This window comes from Schistocerca piceifrons, chromosome 9, assembly GCF_021461385.2.
Source record: "Schistocerca piceifrons isolate TAMUIC-IGC-003096 chromosome 9, iqSchPice1.1, whole genome shotgun sequence".
NCBI lineage: Eukaryota > Metazoa > Arthropoda > Insecta > Orthoptera > Acrididae > Schistocerca > Schistocerca piceifrons.
In genome coordinates this window covers 174,050,097-174,068,455 of record NC_060146.1, presented here as the reverse complement: position 1 = coordinate 174,068,455, position 18,359 = coordinate 174,050,097, and the positions used below count along the sequence as shown (strand labels likewise).

The following is an 18,359-nucleotide window of genomic DNA, read 5'->3' as shown; positions in this document are numbered from 1 at the left end:
TGGGTGAGATGAAGAGGTTGGGACAGTAGAGAAAATCCTGATGGCCACATCTTCCCACGCTCCATACCTGGTTCTAGCCGAAGATAAAGATTGGAGTATATTGGACTAATAATTGAGGGTTGGGTGAGATGAAGAGGTTGGCACAGTAGAGAAAATCCTGATGGCCACATCTTCCCACGCTCCATACCTGGTTCTAGCCGAAGATAAAGATTGGAGTATATTGGACTAATAATTGAGGGTTGGGTGAGATGAAGAGGTTGGCACAGTAGAGAAAATCCTGATGGCCACATCTTCCCACGCTCCATACCTGGTTCTAGCCGAAGATAAAGATTGGAGTATATTGGACTAATAATTGAGGGTTGGGTGAGATGAAGAGGTTGGCACAGTAGAGAAAATCCTGATGGCCACATCTTCCCACACTCCATACCTAGTTCTAGCCGAAGATAAAGATTGGAGTATATTGGACTAATAATTGAGGATTGGGTGAGATGAAGAGGTTGGCACAGTAGAGAAAATCCTGATGGCCACATCTTCCCACACTCCATACCTGGTTCTAGCCGAAGATAAAGATTGGAGTATATTGGACTAATAATTGAGGGTTGGGTGAGATGAAGAGGTTGGGACAGTAGAGAAAATCCTGATGGCCACATCTTCCCACGCTTCATACCTGGTTCTAGCCGAAGATAAAGATTGGAGTATATTGGACTAATAATTGAGGGTTGGGTGAGATGAAGAGGTTGGCACAGTAGAGAAAATCCTGATGGCCACATCTTCCCACGCTCCATACCTGGTTCTAGCCGAAGATAAAGATTGGAGTATATTGGACTAATAATTGAGGGTTGGGTGAGATGAAGAGGTTGGCACAGTAGAGAAAATCCTGATGGCCACATCTTCCCACACTCCATACCTAGTTCTAGCCGAAGATAAAGATTGGAGTATATTGGACTAATAATTGAGGATTGGGTGAGATGAAGAGGTTGGCACAGTAGAGAAAATCCTGATGGCCACATCTTCCCACACTCCATACCTGGTTCTAGCCGAAGATAAAGATTGGAGTATATTGGACTAATAATTGAGGGTTGGGTGAGATGAAGAGGTTGGGACAGTAGAGAAAATCCTGATGGCCACATCTTCCCACGCTCCATACCTGGTTCTAGCCGAAGATAAAGATTGGAGTATATTGGACTAATAATTGAGGGTTGGGTGAGATGAAGAGGTTGGCACAGTAGAGAAAATCCTGATGGCCACATCTTCCCACGCTCCATACCTGGTTCTAGCCGAAGATAAAGATTGGAGTATATTGGACTAATAATTGAGGGTTGGGTGAGATGAAGAGGTTGGCACAGTAGAGAAAATCCTGATGGCCACATCTTCCCACGCTCCATACCTGGTTCTAGCCGAAGATAAAGATTGGAGTATATTGGACTAATAATTGAGGGTTGGGTGAGATGAAGAGGTTGGCACAGTAGAGAAAATCCTGATGGCCACATCTTCCCACACTCCATACCTGGTTCTAGCCGAAGATAAAGATTGGAGTATATTGGACTAATAATTGAGGGTTGGGTGAGATGAAGAGGTTGGCACAGTAGAGAAAATCCTGATGGCCACATCTTCCCACGCTCCATACCTGGTTCTAGCCGAAGATAAGGATTGGAGTATATTGGACTAATAATTGAGGGTTGGGTGAGATGAAGAGGTTGGCACAGTAGAGAAAATCCTGATGGCCACATCAAACCATAGAGAAGACTGATGACACAAAAGAAGACAAGAAGTGCAAATCCCGCAACTTCAGCCATTACTGTTACTACCAGTAGAGCCACTGTAACAGTTTAGTAATCTTTAGAAGAGAAGAAACTGTTCAGGAAAGACGCCCACTCAAATGACGCACTCACGAGTACGTTTGTACCTACAAGTTTCTGCAATAGTGAAAAAATTTTTCTGTGTAATGGCCAAGTCAGCAACAACGTTTGGCAACAACACATGCGTGTGTCTTCAAACCTATTATAGCATTCCGATATATGGTCATGAGTACACCAGACAGGTCGCTGGGCAACTACTTCAATCTGAAGATGATCCAGAGTGATCGAAACATGTAATCTAATTAAAAATTCACATTTGAGATGGAACAATAAAATATAATTATCTTAACGATCTCTGGAGTTGGCCTGCTTCTCTTCAAAAATTTCATCCTCCCACAGTTTTCGTAACCATATCTTGAACGCCAATCGAACAGTTGAACTGACGGTCGCTACTCTCTCACCTGCAGCGCGGACGACGGTCAGTGCCGCCAACAGCAGAGGCGCGGCGGACAGCCGCCACAGCACCTGCGACACCGCCATGCTGGCCGCATTCCTGCCAACACAACAAAGTAAGCCGTCAGCAGTGTGGTACCAGGTCTGCTACATCTTAAAAACTTTGAGCCCAGCAACATGAAAAACATATAACTTCAAAATTTTTTGCGAAAGTATCTTTATTATCAATGTAGGCAACGAATACGAGAAGAAATCGGCTTAAAGTAAACATTCAATACTTTTAAGGTCGTTGTTTCTCTTTCGAATATATTTTTAAAATTTTTCACAAAACTAACCTTTATTATCACAGCAAGCAACGAAAACAAGAAAAAACTGGGAAACAGTAAACAATCAATAGTTTAAGGAGATGGTTTCACTTCAGAAGCACTAGCACGTTTTCGACCACCCATCATTTATGGTGATATTTTATAAAGCAAACTGGCATAGACACAGTCCCATATCTCGAAACTCCCACAAACTCATAATGCCGAAAACAAATCACAGTCCTCAATAACAAGCAAATATGTGCCCATAATTTAATAAATTTTGCAACAAAATTGCATAAAAGTGGTTTCATTTCGAACTACTCTAAAAGCAGTAGAACAAACTCAAATTTACGTTAACTAACTTCAGATGTACGAAGGGCGTTCAATAAGTAATGCGACACGTGTTTTTCTCCGCCAATTTCGGGTGAAAAAAATGCGCAATTTGTTGTTGGACATCATGGAATATTCCCGCTTCAGCTCCTACCTATAATATCAGGAAGTTCCGATAAGTAGCGGCACTGTACATAGCCTTCAAAATAACGTGAGTAACTAAGGTGCGTTCCAACCAGAGGTGTCATTGAGTTTCTTTGGGCGGAAAACCAGAGCATCGCAGATATTCTCACTGGCGCTTGCACAATGACTACGGACACCCGGCAGTGAACAAAAGCACGGAGAGTCGCTGCGCGAGGCGTCTGTCATAATGGCAACAAGGTCGTGAAAACCCGTCCGATCTCACGCGTGCCAGCCGACCGCACACAGCTGTGACTCCTAGAATGCTGGAACGTGCGGACACTCTCTTTCGAGGCGATCCACAATCACAATCAAACACGTCGCTGAACAACTGGGTTCGTAGTGCTGATACACTGGTCCACCAGTTGGCATTATCAGAGGTGTGTGCCTCGTCGCCTAACAGAAGCCAATAAAGAGCAACGAAGGGGTCGTCTGTGCGGAATTGCTTCCGTGTTACGAGGCTGATCCGTGACAATTTTTTCTCGAACATCGTCACAAACGATGAAACATGTAGCCCTATTATTTAAGCAAATAAATTTGTTCTTTATAAATCCAATCTGTTCGGCAAAAATATATAAACAGAAATATGTTGTTGTGGTCTTCAGTCCTGAGACTGGTTTGATGCAGCTCTCCATGCTACTCTATCCTGTGCAAGCTTCTTCATCACCCAGTACCTACTGCAACCTACATCCTTCTGAATCTGCTTAGTGTATTGATCTCTTGGTCTCCCTCTACGATTTTTACCCTGCACGCTGCCCTCCAATGCTAAATTTGTGATCCCTTGATGCCTCAAAACACGTCCTAGCAACCGATCCCTTCTTCTAGTCAAGTTGTGCCACGAACTTCTCTTCTCCCCAATCCTATTCAATACCTCCTCATTAGTTACGTGATCTACCCACCTTATCTTCAGCATTCTTCTGTAGCACCACATTTCGAAAGCTTCTATTCTCTTCTTGTCCAAACTGGTTATCGTCCACGTTTCACTTCCATACATGGCTACACTCCATACAAATACTTTCAGAAACGACTTCCTGACACTTAAATCTATACTCGATGTTAACAAATTTCTCTTCTTCAGAAACGATTTCCTTGCCATTGCCAGTCTACATTTTATATCCTCTCTACTTCGACCATCATCAGTTATTTTACTCCCTAAATAGCAAAACTCCTTTACTACTTTAAGTGTCTCATTTCCTAATCTAATCCCCTCAGCATCACCCGATTTAATTTCACTACATTCCATTATCCTCGTTTTGCTTTTGTTGATGTTCATCTTATATCCTCCTTTCAAGACACTGTCCATTCCGTTCAACTGCTCTTCCAAGTCCTTTGCTGTCTCTGACAGAATTACAACGTCATCGGCGAACCTCAAAGTTTTTACCCATGAATTTTAATACCTACTCCGAATTTTTCTTTTATTTCCTTTACTGTTTGCTCTGTATACGGATTGAATAACATCGGAGAGAGGCTACAACCCTGTCTCACTCCTTTCCCAACCACTGCTTCCCTTTCATTTCAGAAATAGCATTTATAATATTTCGTGGGTTCATCACTTCGAACCGAAAACAAAACAGCAATCCATGCAGTGGCGCCACATCACCTCTCCTCCGAAGAAAAATTTCAAAGCCGCATCGTAGTTTCCACAATGAAATATTGTCTCAAAATGCGGCAGAAAACCCAAAGAGATTCCGGTCGTATGTAAAGTACACCAGAACCAAAAAGCAATCACTAGCGTTACTGAGCGATACCGACGGAAATGTTACCGATGGTGGAGCCACTAAAGCGGAATTACTAAATACAGTTTTCCGTAATTCCTTCACGAAATAAGACGAAGCAAATATTCCAGAATTCAAAACCAGAACAGTTATTCGCATGAGAGACATAAAAGTAGATATCTTAGGTGTTACGAAACAACTCAAATCACTTAACAAAGGCAAGTCTTCCGGTCCACATGGTATACTCCTTTCGGAGTATGCGGACACAATAGCGCCTTTCTTAGCAATCATATGCAACCGCTCACTTGACGAAAGATCTGTTCCTAAAGACCGGAAAGTAGCACAGGTCACGCCAATATTCAAGAAAGGAAATAGGAGTAATCCATGGAATTACAGACCCATATCACTGCCCTCAATTTCCAGTAGGATTTTGGAGCATATACTGTACTCGAACATTATGAATCACCTTGAAGAAAATGACTTATTGATAAATAACCAACACGGATTCAGAAAATATCGTACTTGTGCAACGCCGCTAGTTCTTTATTCCTATGAAGTAATGAGTGCTGTCGACAAGGGATCTCCGATCGATTCCATATTCCTAGATTTCCAGAAGGCTTTTGATACCGTTCCTCACAAGCGACTATTAATCAAACTGCGTGCATATGGAGCATCGTCTCAGTTGTGTGACTGGATTCGTGATTTCCTCTCAGAGAGGTCACAGTTCGTAGTGATAGACGGTAAATCATTGAGCAAAACAGAAGTGATATCTGGCGTCCCGCAAGGTAGTGTCGTAGGCCCTCTGCTGTTCCTGATTCACACAAATGATCTAGGTGATAATCTGAGCAGCCCCCTTAGATTGTCTGCAGATGACGCTGTAATTTACCGTCTAGTAAAATCATCAGACGATCAATTCCAATTGCAAAATGATCTAGGGAGAATTTCTGTATGGTGCAAAAAGTGGCACATAGCACTAAACAAAGAAAAGTGCGAGGTCGTCCATATGCGTACTAAAAGAAATCCGATAAATTTTGGGTATCCGATAAATTGCACAGATCTAAGGGCTGTCAATTCGACTAAATACCTAGGAATTACAATTACGAGAAACTTAAACTGGAAAGACCACATAGATAATATTGTGGGGGAGGCGAAACAAAGACTGCGCTTTGTTGGCAGAACACTTAGAAGATGCGACAAATCCACTAAAGAGACAGCCTACATTCAGGTACGTTTACACTGGGATACATGTATCGCGACATGTATGAGCGACATGTCAATTTGACATGTCGCGATACATCACCACATACAAAAATTCACGGAACTTGTAAGCGGAACCTCGAGCTCATACATGTCGCGTATACATTTTGTATATCGCTTTTTGGCCATATACGCGACATGTATGAGCGACATTTGTAGAACTCGCGCATGCGCAGTACTATCATTTCCTGTCGTCTTGTCGACTGCCGCTTATTTCGACGATTAGCGCATGCGTAGTACCAGGCTCTTTGGCGGCTGTTTGAGTTTTGAAGGTGCCGACTGTCGTTTCGTAGTTAATGTATCTGCATAGAATATCAAAAAGTGCCATATGCAACATTATTCTTCGTGTTTGCGAGGCCATTGTGCAAGTTTTATGCCAAGAAGTGAAGGTAAAAGTTTTATATATATATCAGAGTATGTAATACATTATATAATTTTTTCATGCATCTGGCACGTATATCAATGTTTTGCTATTATTCCGGCGGCCTCGCGTGATAATGTTGACAACGGATGCCGACAATCGTGTGTGAGACGTTGGCATTAGCAATCGCGCGACAATGCAAATGTTTTGTCATGAAATCTTCGTTTTACGAGGAATCCCCAGTGGCTAAAAAACGGAGTGTTACTGCCAACTGATCCTCTGGTGGAATCGCTTCCCGAAAGTTTGTGTTGGTTTTGGACACAAGAGGAGCCACAAGTGACAACAAACCGCGGAAATCCTCCATACTCATCCTAACATAATTTCTAAAATATGCGCCATCCTCTAGCGTTAATTCGCGAGAAACTCTCTGTGCCATCATCTACGCTTCCTCCCGCCTTTTCTTCCTATCATCTTCCAAAAGAGCAAGTGTATCAGCACATAAAAATGTGAAATCTTCCAAATCGTCGTCGGAAGCTATCGCAGAGTGATACATATCAACCAGTGTAAACGCGCGCTCATACATGTAGCAGGTTGATACTTGTCAACTCATACAAGTCGCGATACATGTCGCAAAGTCGCATATACATGTATCTCATACATGTGCCGATACAAATCGCAGTGTAAACGCACCTTTACACTTGTCCGTCCTCTGCTGGAATATTGCTGCGCGGTACCAGGTAGGATTGACGGAGGACATCGAAAAAGCGCAAAGAATGGCAGCCCGTTTCGTGATATCGCGCAATAGGGGTGAGAGTGTCACTGATATGATACACGAATTGGGGTGGCAGTCACTGAAACAAAGGCGGTTTTCTTTGCGGCGACATCTATTTACGAAATTTCAATCACCAACATTCTTTGACGAATGCGTAAATATTTCTTTTGACACCCGCCTACGTAGGGAGAAATGATCATCATAATAAAACAGGAGAAATCAGAGCTCGAACGGAAAGATTTAGGTGTTCCTTCTTCCCACGCGCCATTCGAGAATGGAATGGTAGAGAAGTAGTATGAAAATGGTTCGATGAACCCTCTGCCAGGCACTTAGGTGTGAATTGCAAAGTAACCATGTAGATGTAGGTCAGACGGTAAAGTCATGACGACGACCTTCTGAGAGTCTGAAGGGGTTATTCTGTTTACTGTCTTTGATGGGTATTTTAATACCCTTAGGAAATTTAAGAAATGACTTCAGCGGAATCATCGCCACAGAAATGCAAACGTATTTCTGCTTCTCCATTACAACGCAACGCCTGGTGCAAATCTGAGCACAAAAACTTCTACATCTACATCTACATTTATACTCCGCAAGCCACCCAACGGTGTGTGGCGGAGGGCACTTTAAGTGCCACTGTCATTACCTCCCTTTCCTGTTCCAGTCGCGTATGGTTCGCGGGAAGAACGACTGCCGGAAAGCCTCCGTGCGCGCTCGAATCTCTCTAATTTTACATTCGTCATCTCCTCGGGAGGTATAAGTAGGGGGAAGCAATATATTCGATACCTCATCCAGAAACGCACCCTCTCGAAACCTGGACAGCAAGCTACACCGCGATGCAGAGCGCCTCTGCCACTTGAGTTTGCTAAACATCTCCGTAACGCTATCACGCTTACCAAATAACCCTGTGACGAAACGCGCCGCTCTTCTTTGGATCTTCTCTATCTCCTCTGTCAACCCGATCTGGTACGGATCCCACACTAATGAGCAATACTCAAGTATAGGTCGAACGAGCGTTTTGTAAGCCACCTCCTTTGTTGATGGACTACATTTCCTAAGGACTCTCCCAATGAAGCTCAACCTGGTACCCGCCTTACCAACAATTAATTTTATATGATCATTCCACCTCAAATCGTTCCTCATGCATACTCCCAGATATTTTACAGAAGTAACTGCTACCAGTGTTTGTTCCGCTATCATATAATCATACAATAAAGGATCCTTCTTTCTATGTATTCGCAATACATTACATTTGTCTATGTTAAGGGTCAGTTGCCACTTCCTGCACCAAGTGCCTATCCGCTGCAGATCTTCCTGTATTTCGCTACAATTTTCTAATGCTGCAACTTCTCTGTGTACTACAGCATCATCCGCGGAAAGCCGCATGGAACTTCCGACACTATCTACTAGGTCATTTATATATATATAGTGAAAAGCAATGGTCCCATAACACTCCCCTGTGGCACGCCAGAGGTTACTTTAACGTCTGTAGGCGTCTCTCCATTGATAACAACATGCTGTGTGTTCTGTTTGCTAAAAACTCTTCAATCCAGCCACACAGATGGTCTGATATTCCGTAGGCTCTTACTTTGTTTATCAGGCGACAGTGCGGAACTGAATCGAACGCCTTCCGGAAGTCAAGGAAAATGGCATCTACCTGGGAGCCTGTATCTAATATTTTCTGGGTCTCATGAACAAATAAAGCGAGTTGGGTCTTACACGATCGCTGTATTACCACTGTATTGTTCATCTTCATCCATTCTATAATCTGGACGTCGCCCCTTCCGACTTCCGTCTGTTTAGCCCAACGAAGGATGCAGTCCGAGGAGCATTAAGGCGGGGGGGGGGGGGGGGAAGGGGGGGATGGGGGGGGGGGTGGTTACTGATGCAGCAAAATGTCGATCAATAGAGTTGTACCATCTGGGCACATAAGTCCTCCCAGTACGGTGCCGTAGGGCCGTCGCATTGAACGGACATTATGTTGTAAAACAGGGTTTTGCAGCAAAAAAAAAAAAAAAAAAGTGGGGAATAGCGTGGTGTATGGAATCCTGAATAAAACCAACCTCCTTCCAGAAAAAAATTACCGCGTTACTTGTTGAATGTCCCTCGTACTTACTTCTATCATTAATCTTCTAAATATGGACACTATTATAAACCTGCTTGCCACAGTCTCCCGCAATCACTTAACACAATCTCCGCGTCGATTGTTGCTTTGAACGTCATAAGTAACTGCTACAACACACTACATTGATAGAAGTACCTCAGTGCACCACTAGATGCGTGTGTCCAACATCAGTGCTTTGATGCTGAAGACACGTACTTCAAAACAATATTAACGAAATGGTGGTTTCAAGCAGAAACCACTGGCACTGAAATGGTTAAAAAGCACTCCAGGTGGGACAACAGTGAAGATCACTATTTAGAACATATGGACTGTGGCAGATAAAAACATGTTATTAGCGAATAATTGTAAATACTTCAGAATTGACGGTGCGATGCGAATGATAAGCACAGGCGAGTAAGTTGCCGTAAATAAACCAGACTCGTTTCAAGGTGTCTGTCTGTGGTAATACAAGTACTTAATGCCGCACTCCTGTACACGTACTAAAAATGCAGACATGGTATCTGATCACTGGTTTTGCAACGGAAATTCTACGGCCGATCGTCAAGAATACGGGAGGCAGTTGATACTCGCGTAGTGCAGGTTCCAAGATTGATTGGTTGTTTCACTTCTTTTTTCCCAGCAAATTTCGTGACCAGAACACATATTTCTTCCGAGCGTGCGATTGTAAACTAGCTTCACGAAACTGGTATGTTTGCTTTATCTGTCGCCACGTACACATGAGACACAATTTGCGAATAACGACAATCGATTTTTTGTATCAGATTTTCGCTGTCGGTTCGCATTTTAACTCAGAATCCATTTTGGTAGAAAGATGAAATATTTGTTCTTCCGGCGTCAGTTCTTTCGCACGAAAGGTGTCTGCAATAAACTGTTCCGACTTCTTCGCGTCGACAGATTGAGGTTATCATTACCTTCGTAACATTTTTAGTGAAGGGAGAGTACGATTTCATTTTTAATGTCACTGAATTATTAAGGAGGAGATATTATTAAAAAAATAAATGAAATGAGAGTATGGCATCGTTGGCCGGGAGGCCTCATCCGGGGAAGTTCGGCCGGCAATTGCAAGTCTTGTTGCAGTCGACGCCACGTTGGGCGACTTGCGCGCCGGTAATGAGGCTGAAGTGATGATGAAGACCACAAAACACGCAGTCCCCGAGCGGAGAAAATCTCCAACCCGGCTGGGAATCGAACCCGGGCGCGTTTGCATGGGAGGCGAGCACGTTACTACCTTTTCTTTATTGTTCTCATTTTGTTCGATTTTGTTCGTTGCATTTTTTCGGTGCGGATGTCCCATGACACCCGTTCAAGTTGAGTGTTGAGCCGTTGACTCAGTTTTTTTTTCATTTTTATTTTTATTTTATTTTTTTTTTATACAGAGGGCAGCTAACCCTCTGACCGAACACGCTGAGCTACCGTGCTGGCGCCCAGCTAAGCAGGCGTTGTTGTAGTTGTTATGGTCTTCAGTCCTGAGACTGGTTTGATGCAGCTCTCCATGCTACTCTATCCTGTGCAAGCTTCTTCATCTCCCAGTACCTACTGCAACCTACATCCTTCTGAATCTGCTTAGTGTATTCATCTCTTGGTCTCCCTCTACGATGTTTACCCTCCACACTGCCCTCAAATACTGAATTGGTGATCCCATGATGCCTCAGAACATATCCTACCAACCGATCCCTTCTTCTGGTCAAGTTGTGCCACAAACTTCTCTTCTCCCCAATCATATTCAATACTTCCTCATTAGTTATGTGATCTACCCATCTAATCTTCAGCATTCTTCTGTAGCACCACATTTCGAAAGCTTCTATTCTCTTCTTGTCCAAACTATTTAACGTCAATGTTTCACTTCCATACATGGCTACACTCCATACAAATACTTTCAGAAATGACTTCCTGACACTTAAATCTACACTCGATGTTAACAAATGTTTCTTCTTCAGAAACGCTTTCCTTGCCATTGCCCGTCTACATTTTATATCCTCTCTACTTCGACCATCATCAGTTATTTTGCTCCCCAAATAGCAAAAGTCCTTTACTACTTTAAGTGTCTCATTTCCTAATCTAATTCCCTCAGCATCACACGACTTAATTCGACTACATTCCATTATCCTCGTTTTGCTTTTGTTGATGTTCATCTTATATCCTCCTTTCAAGACACTGTCCATTCCATTCAACTGCTCTTCCAAGTCCTTTGCTGTCTCTGACAGAATTACATTGTCATCGGCGAACCTCAAAGTTTTTATTTCTTCTCCATGGATTTTAATACCTACTCCGAATTTTTCTTTTGTTTCCTTTACTGCTTGCTCAATATACAGATTGAATAACATCGGGGAGAGGCTACAACCCTGTCTTACTCCCTTCCCAACCACTGCTTCCCTTTCATGTCCCTCGACTCTTATAACTGCCATCTGGTTTCTGTACAAATTGTAAATAGCCTTTCGCTCCCTGTATTTTACCCCTACCACCTTCAGAATTTGAAAGAGAGTATTCCAGTTAACGTTGTCAAAAGCTTTCTCTAAGTCTACAAATGCTAGAAACGTAGGTTTGCCTTTCCTTAATCTTTCTTCTAAGATAAGTCGTAAACTAAGCAGGCGAACTATTAAAAAAAGAAAAAAAAGGATATGTTTAAACGTGTTATGAACACGAAATGTGTGGGTGGAACTGTCTTCGTACACCCACCTACTATGTCACGAACGTTGTATAAGAAGGTGCGAAGTGACCACTGGCTGGACATCATGCATTCTATTTCAACATTTTTTAGACTCAGAATGGCTGGACAACTTTCGAATGAGTAACAACATTGCTGTTCCCGTGTATAGGATTAGCAAATGTTTTGTCGCTAACCACTAACTGTGTAACCAGTTTTGTCACTAATGTTCCGCAAACAACGACTGCCTCAAACCCGGCTCTCTTTGTTCGCACACGAGACTTATAAGGCAGTAGACGCACGTGTCCAGATAGACGCCGTGTGTTCCTTGACCACAGAAAAGCGTTCGGCCGAGTTCCGCACTGCCATTTACTGAACAAAATGCAAGCGTACTATCATATCAGTTTCCTGAACAGTTCCTAGCAAACAGAACACAGCAATTCGTTACTTATGAACAACTTCGGGCGTACTCCAAGGGCGTGTCACAGCACCATTACTGTTCACAAAATACAGTTAAAAAATGTTACATATTTAGAAGGTCGCACTATGGACCAACACAATAAAAAAATTCAGCTCTCCTTGCCAACTTTTTCATCTCAAAGTAACACTTGCATCCTATGTCCCTAATTACACAAAAATGGTTCAAACCTCTGAGGTCATCAGTCCCCGAGAACTTAGAACTACTTAAACTTAACTAACCTAAGGACATCACACACATCCATGCCCGAGGCAGGATTCGAACCTGCGACCGTAGCGGTCGCGCGGTTGCAGACTGAAGCGCCTAGAACCGCTCGGCCACTTCGGCCGGCCCTAATTACACTCATGGAAAAAAAAATCGCAACACTAAAAAGGAGTTGTGCGACAGAAACGAAAGTTGTGTTGCTACATCGCTGGCCGCTGTGTTCATGCGGGACAGCCCATAGAGGATGACTAAACCTTATAGATGCTGAAATTGTACGTACACAAGTTCCAAGATCTTTCTCCAGTCTTTTGTCTTTCCTCCACGACTGGAGTATGAATGGTCCGAATTCTGTCACGATCAGCCATTGTTGCAATACAGAGCCAGAGTCTGTTTTTTTTTTTTTTTTTTTTTTTTTTTTTTTTTTTTTTTTTTTTTTTAGTCATCAGTCTTCTGACTGGTTCGATGCGTCCCGACCTCTCTTCTGCCTAAGATGATGATTCGAATTTTTATGTAGGTAACGATCGGTGTGTCTGTCTTTCCTATATACCTTGTGTCCTAAAGTCCCATCTGCCCGTTTAATAACCAATACATCCAAAAAATTTAGTTGTCCATTACTCTCTTTCTTAAATCTTTCCGTTCGAGCTCTCATTTCTGTTATTTTATCATGATGATCATTTCTCCCTATGCAGGTAGGCGCCAACAAAATATGAACAAAACATCAATGAACAGTATTAGTGTTCGTTCGTAGCACTTCCAACCTACGTCCTCAAATATTTGTTGGGTGTATTCCAATCTCTGTATTCTTCTACAGTTTTTGCCCTGTGCAGCTCCCTCTAGAACCATGTAAGTCATTCCCCGATGTGTTAACAGATGTCATATCATCCTGTCCTTTATCCTTGTCGGTGTTTTCCGCGTATTTCTTTCCCCTCCGATTCTGCCCAGAACCTCCTCATTCATTACCTTAACAGTCCAACATTCGTCTGTAGCACCACGTCGCAGTTGCTTCGATTCTCTTCTGTTCCGGTTTTCCCGCCGTCCATGATCACTACCATACAACGTTCTCCTCCAAACGTACATTCTCAGAAAGTTCTTCCTCAGAATGCGGCCTATGTTTGATACTAGTCGATTTCTCTCGGCCAGGAATGCCCTTTTTGCCAGTGCTAGTCTGCTTTTGATGTCGTCCTTGCTCCTTCCGTCATTGGTTATTTTATTGCTCGGGTAGCAGAATTCCTTAACTTCCTCTACTTCAAGACCATAAATTCTGATGTTAAATTTCTTCCTGTACACATGTGTGCTACCAGAGAGGCAATTCTGACGTGCGGTTGATAATGGAAGCAACACTGACGAAAAATCAAGGCACGTTCATTGGATTTGACGACCTGGAAAAAGCGTTCGACAATGTAAAATGGTGCAAGGTGATCGAAATTTTGAGAAAAATAGGGGTAACCTATAAGGAGAGACGGATAATATACAATACGCACAAGAGCCAAGAGGGAATAATAAGAATGGACGACCAAGAATGAAGATCTCGGATTAAAAAGCGTGTAAGACAGCGATGTAGCCTTTCGCCACTCCTGTTCAATCTGCACATTCAAGAAGCATTGATGCAAATGAAAGAAAGATTCAGGAGTGGAATTAAAATTCAAGGTGAAAGGATATCAATGATAAGATTCGCTGATGACTTTGCTATCCCGAGTGGAAATAAAGAAGAACTACATGATCGCCGGCCGGGGTGGCCGAGCGATTCTAGGCGCTTCAGTGTGGAACCGCGCGACCGCTACGGTCGCAGCTTCGAATCCTGCCTCGGGCATGGATGTGTGTAATGTCCTTAGGTTAGTTAGGTTTAAGTAGTTCTAAGTTCTAGGAGACTGATGACCCATAGTACTCAGAGCCAATTACATGATCTGCTCAACGGAAATAACAGTCTAATGAGTACAGAATATGGATTGAGAGTAAATCGAATAGAGACGAATGTAATGAGAAGTAGTGGAGTCTGCTATCCACACTGGAAAAAACAAAAGGTTGAATAACTGTGCAGATAACATCTTGCGTTCTGGGTATTTTTGAGCATACAGCATATGCGGTCCAGAATTGCTTTCATTTGTCAGACCGTAACAGAAGATCGTGTCTGATATTTCCGTGTGGAATAAGAGACTTTCATTACGCTAGTAAGCGCAAGGATAAAACTGCAATTAAAAGGCAACTGGCTTATGAAAACACAAACTGGTTCCATTAGAACTGATGTATGTGCTACACTTACCCAGAACAGCGAATACGGTTAAAGCAAAAACACTAATACAGATGTTTACTGCATACCATATCCACGCACAATAACATAGGAATGCCCTCCGACCTGTTTACTGCATTATGTAGGTCGTCCGTAACAGCAAAGAGCTTGCAGTGGAAGAGATGTGTTTCATAGTAATGAAGATCGTAGCGCTTAAGGTAGGCACATTACAGCACAAGTATCTACATCTGCATCTACATGATTACTCTGTGCTTCACAATTAAGTGTCTGGCAGAGGGTCCATCGAACCACCTTCAAGCTATTTTTCTACATTTTCTCTGTCGAACAGCGCGGGGGGGAACGGTTCTTAAATCTAATCATAGCATGTAAGCTTTCACGGCCGGCGTCTTCATTAATTAAAACTTCCGGGCTGAATTGCCGTGGTCCATATATAAAACTTCTTCTCCCTCCTGACGTTTCGTTGCCTACTGCGGGCAATATCTTCTGAGGTGAGTCGGCGACTGGCTGCCAGGCGCTGGAGGTCCCGCTTATACAGAGCGCTTAGATGGCGCCACCACTCATCACGTGCTTTCGACTCTAAAACTATCTCTGGCTAGTGCCCTCTCTCTCGATTACAGGTAATCGATTGTCGCTTCGTTGGTACAAAGTCGACCGCCATATCTTGTCTAGTTTTAATCCTTCTTCTTTTCTATTAAAATTATTTCCGTGCTTGTAGATCTCTATAGCTTCTCTATACATGCTAGTACAATAATTGAGGTCCTAGCTATCACGTTTGTCTCACCAAATTTTATTTCGTGATCACCGTTTTTGAAAACGTGTTCCGCTACAGCTGATTTGTCAATCTGTCCCAATCTACAGTTCCTTTTGTGTTCCGTTAGGCGGGTATTAACACTCCTTTTAGTTGCTCCAATATAAACCACGCCACAGCTACACGGAATTTTATACACTCCTGGGGTAGCTAAGGCGTGTCGCGCGTCTTTCATCGATCTTAAACTTTCACTAATTTTCTTGGTAGGTCGAAAGATTGTCTCCACTTGAAACTTGGGCAAAACTTAACCAATACGGTCCGTGATCTTATGAATAAACGGAAGAAAAACTTTTCCAGCCGACGGTTGTTGTTGTCGTGTATTTTCGGACACTTTTCTTCTAAGGTGGAGTGCTCGATCTATTTCCTTGTCAGTGTACCCATTTCTCTTGAAAGCTGTTCGCAAATGGCTTAATTCATCTTTCAAGTAAATTGGCTCACAGATGTTATTAGCTCTGTCCACTAAAGTTTTTATGACTCCTCTCTTCTGCCTAGGATGATGATTCGAATTCTTATGTAGGTAACGATCGGTGTGTGTGTCTTTCCTATATACCTTGTGCCCTAAAGTCCCATCTGCCCGTTTAATAACCAATACATCCAAAAAATTTAGTTGTCCATTACTCTCTTTCTTAAATCTTTCCGTTCAAGCTCTCATTTCTGTTATTTTATCATGATGATCATTTCTCCCTATGCAGGTAGACGCCAACAAAATATTATCGCATTCTTAGGAGATGTTGGAGATTGAGAGTTCGTGAGAAGATCCTACTGCAACGAAAAACGCCTTTGTTTTAATGACTGCCACCCCAATTCACGTATCATATCCGTGGCACCCTCTCTTCTACTTCGCGATCATACAAAAAGAGCTGCCTTTCTTCGAACTTTTTCGATGTGCTCCGTCAGTCCTACCTGAAGCGGATCCCACACCACAAGATATTTTTGTCTTTTGTCGATAGTGTCACCTCTCAGAATATGATACACTTTAGTCCTAAAAATGCTAATATATAAATGAAGTAATCGATAAAGTCGTAAGTTCCATGAGGTTTCTCGCACATTGTGTACATCTATACAGAGAAGCCTCACCGCTGGAAAACTGGCGAAATGCAGAAGATTGCAGAGGATCGAGTCGTGTCACAGGGATTACGAGTTGACTCCTGAAATACGCGAACTAGCTATAGCCGGCCGTGGGTAGCACGTACTGCATAAATAGACAGAAAGGCCAGTTATTGTATGACTACACGATTGCAAACTCTTCACATCCATTAAATACGTAGGTTGGAACTTAAATAGTGGCAACACTGCTGTGGAGAAACTATGCTATCGAATCTACTATTGTCGCTGATGGCACACGTTGTTGACATACCTACCATACCTCCGAGCAAATGGACTCACCCGTCCCACGTCACCGGCGTGCGCACAATCGAGGGAAACACAGTCACTTGTGAGCGAGCGGTCTAACTTAACGGTGTCACCATGTTTTCGAAACAGGAACAACGGACTTGGATCAATGCTCAGTATTAGCGTTCGTTCGTCCGCAGCTCGTGGTGTTGCGGTAGCGTTCTCGCTTCCTGCGCATGGGGTTTCGGGTTCGATTCCCGGCGGGGTCAGGGATTTTTCCTGCCTCGAGATGACTGGGTGTTGTTTCGTCGTCGTCATCATTCATCCCCATTACATTTGGAGAAAGGCAGTGGCAAACCACCTCAACTAGGACTTTGACTAGTACGCTCCTCGGAGTATGGGACCTCATCACCACTGTTCGTTTTTGGAGCATCACCTGCGACCGGCTTTGCGAAAGAAGCGGCGACACTTTTTGCGCAACCCACTCATCATTTTGCACGACAATGCGCGGGCGCATACAGCGAAAGCTGTGGCTGCTGCGTTCGGTCCATGGGACTGGGAAGTACTGTACCATCCACCATACTCCCCGTACTTCAGTCCTTGTGACTTTGATTTGATTCCGAAGATGAAGGAACCACATCGTGGCATTCGATTCAGAACTGTTCCAGAGATACGACAGGCAGTAGACAGCTCCATTCGCACTATCAACAGAACAGGCTCTTCTAACGGTATACTACGCCTTCCACATTGCTCAATAAAAATGGCTCTGAGCACTATGGGACTTAACATCTAAGGTCATCACTCCCCTAGAACTTAGAGCTGCGTAAACTTAACTAACCTAAGGACATGACACACATTCATGCCCGAGGCAGGATTCGAACCTGCGACTGTAGCGGTCGGGCGGTTCTAGACCGAAGCGCCTTGAACCGCTCGGCCACACCGGCCGGTTCTTCCACAATGCTGGCAACGGGTTCTACACAACGCTGGTGAGTACTTTGAAGAACAGTAACAGGTGAAAACATGTAACTCTTTTGTATCGGTTGTGAATAAATAGTTGCCACTATTTAAGTTCAAACTCCGTATCCTGAGTAGCGTTCGGAGCGATTTAAAGTGGAACGACCCCATAAAACTAATCGTAGGAAACGGAGATGCCAGACTGAGATTCATTGAAATTATACTCAGGAACCGTAATTCACTCACGGAGGATGTAGCTTCCAGAACCATCGTTTGACCGATACTTGAACGCATTTCTGGCCACATATCCATATGGCCTTCATTGCTACTTATTTTCTCAGGATTCGTTACCTGCAGTTTATTCCCATTAAACAAAATCGCCCTATATAATGAAACA

General features: G+C 43.3%; 1 protein-coding gene across 3 annotated transcripts in view; it reads right to left on the bottom strand.

Annotated features, from left to right (window-relative positions):
• The window catches only part of LOC124717019 (interference hedgehog-like), a 597,210-nt gene that overhangs the window by 135,775 nt on the left and 443,076 nt on the right, over positions 1–18,359 (bottom strand). For all 3 annotated transcript variants that reach the window (XM_047243672.1, XM_047243673.1, XM_047243674.1), the window contains exon 2: positions 2,261–2,352. In XM_047243672.1, coding sequence (XP_047099628.1) covers positions 2,261–2,339 — 79 coding nt within the window. In that variant the 5' untranslated portion in view covers positions 2,340–2,352. The remainder of the gene's footprint in view (positions 1–2,260; positions 2,353–18,359) is intronic.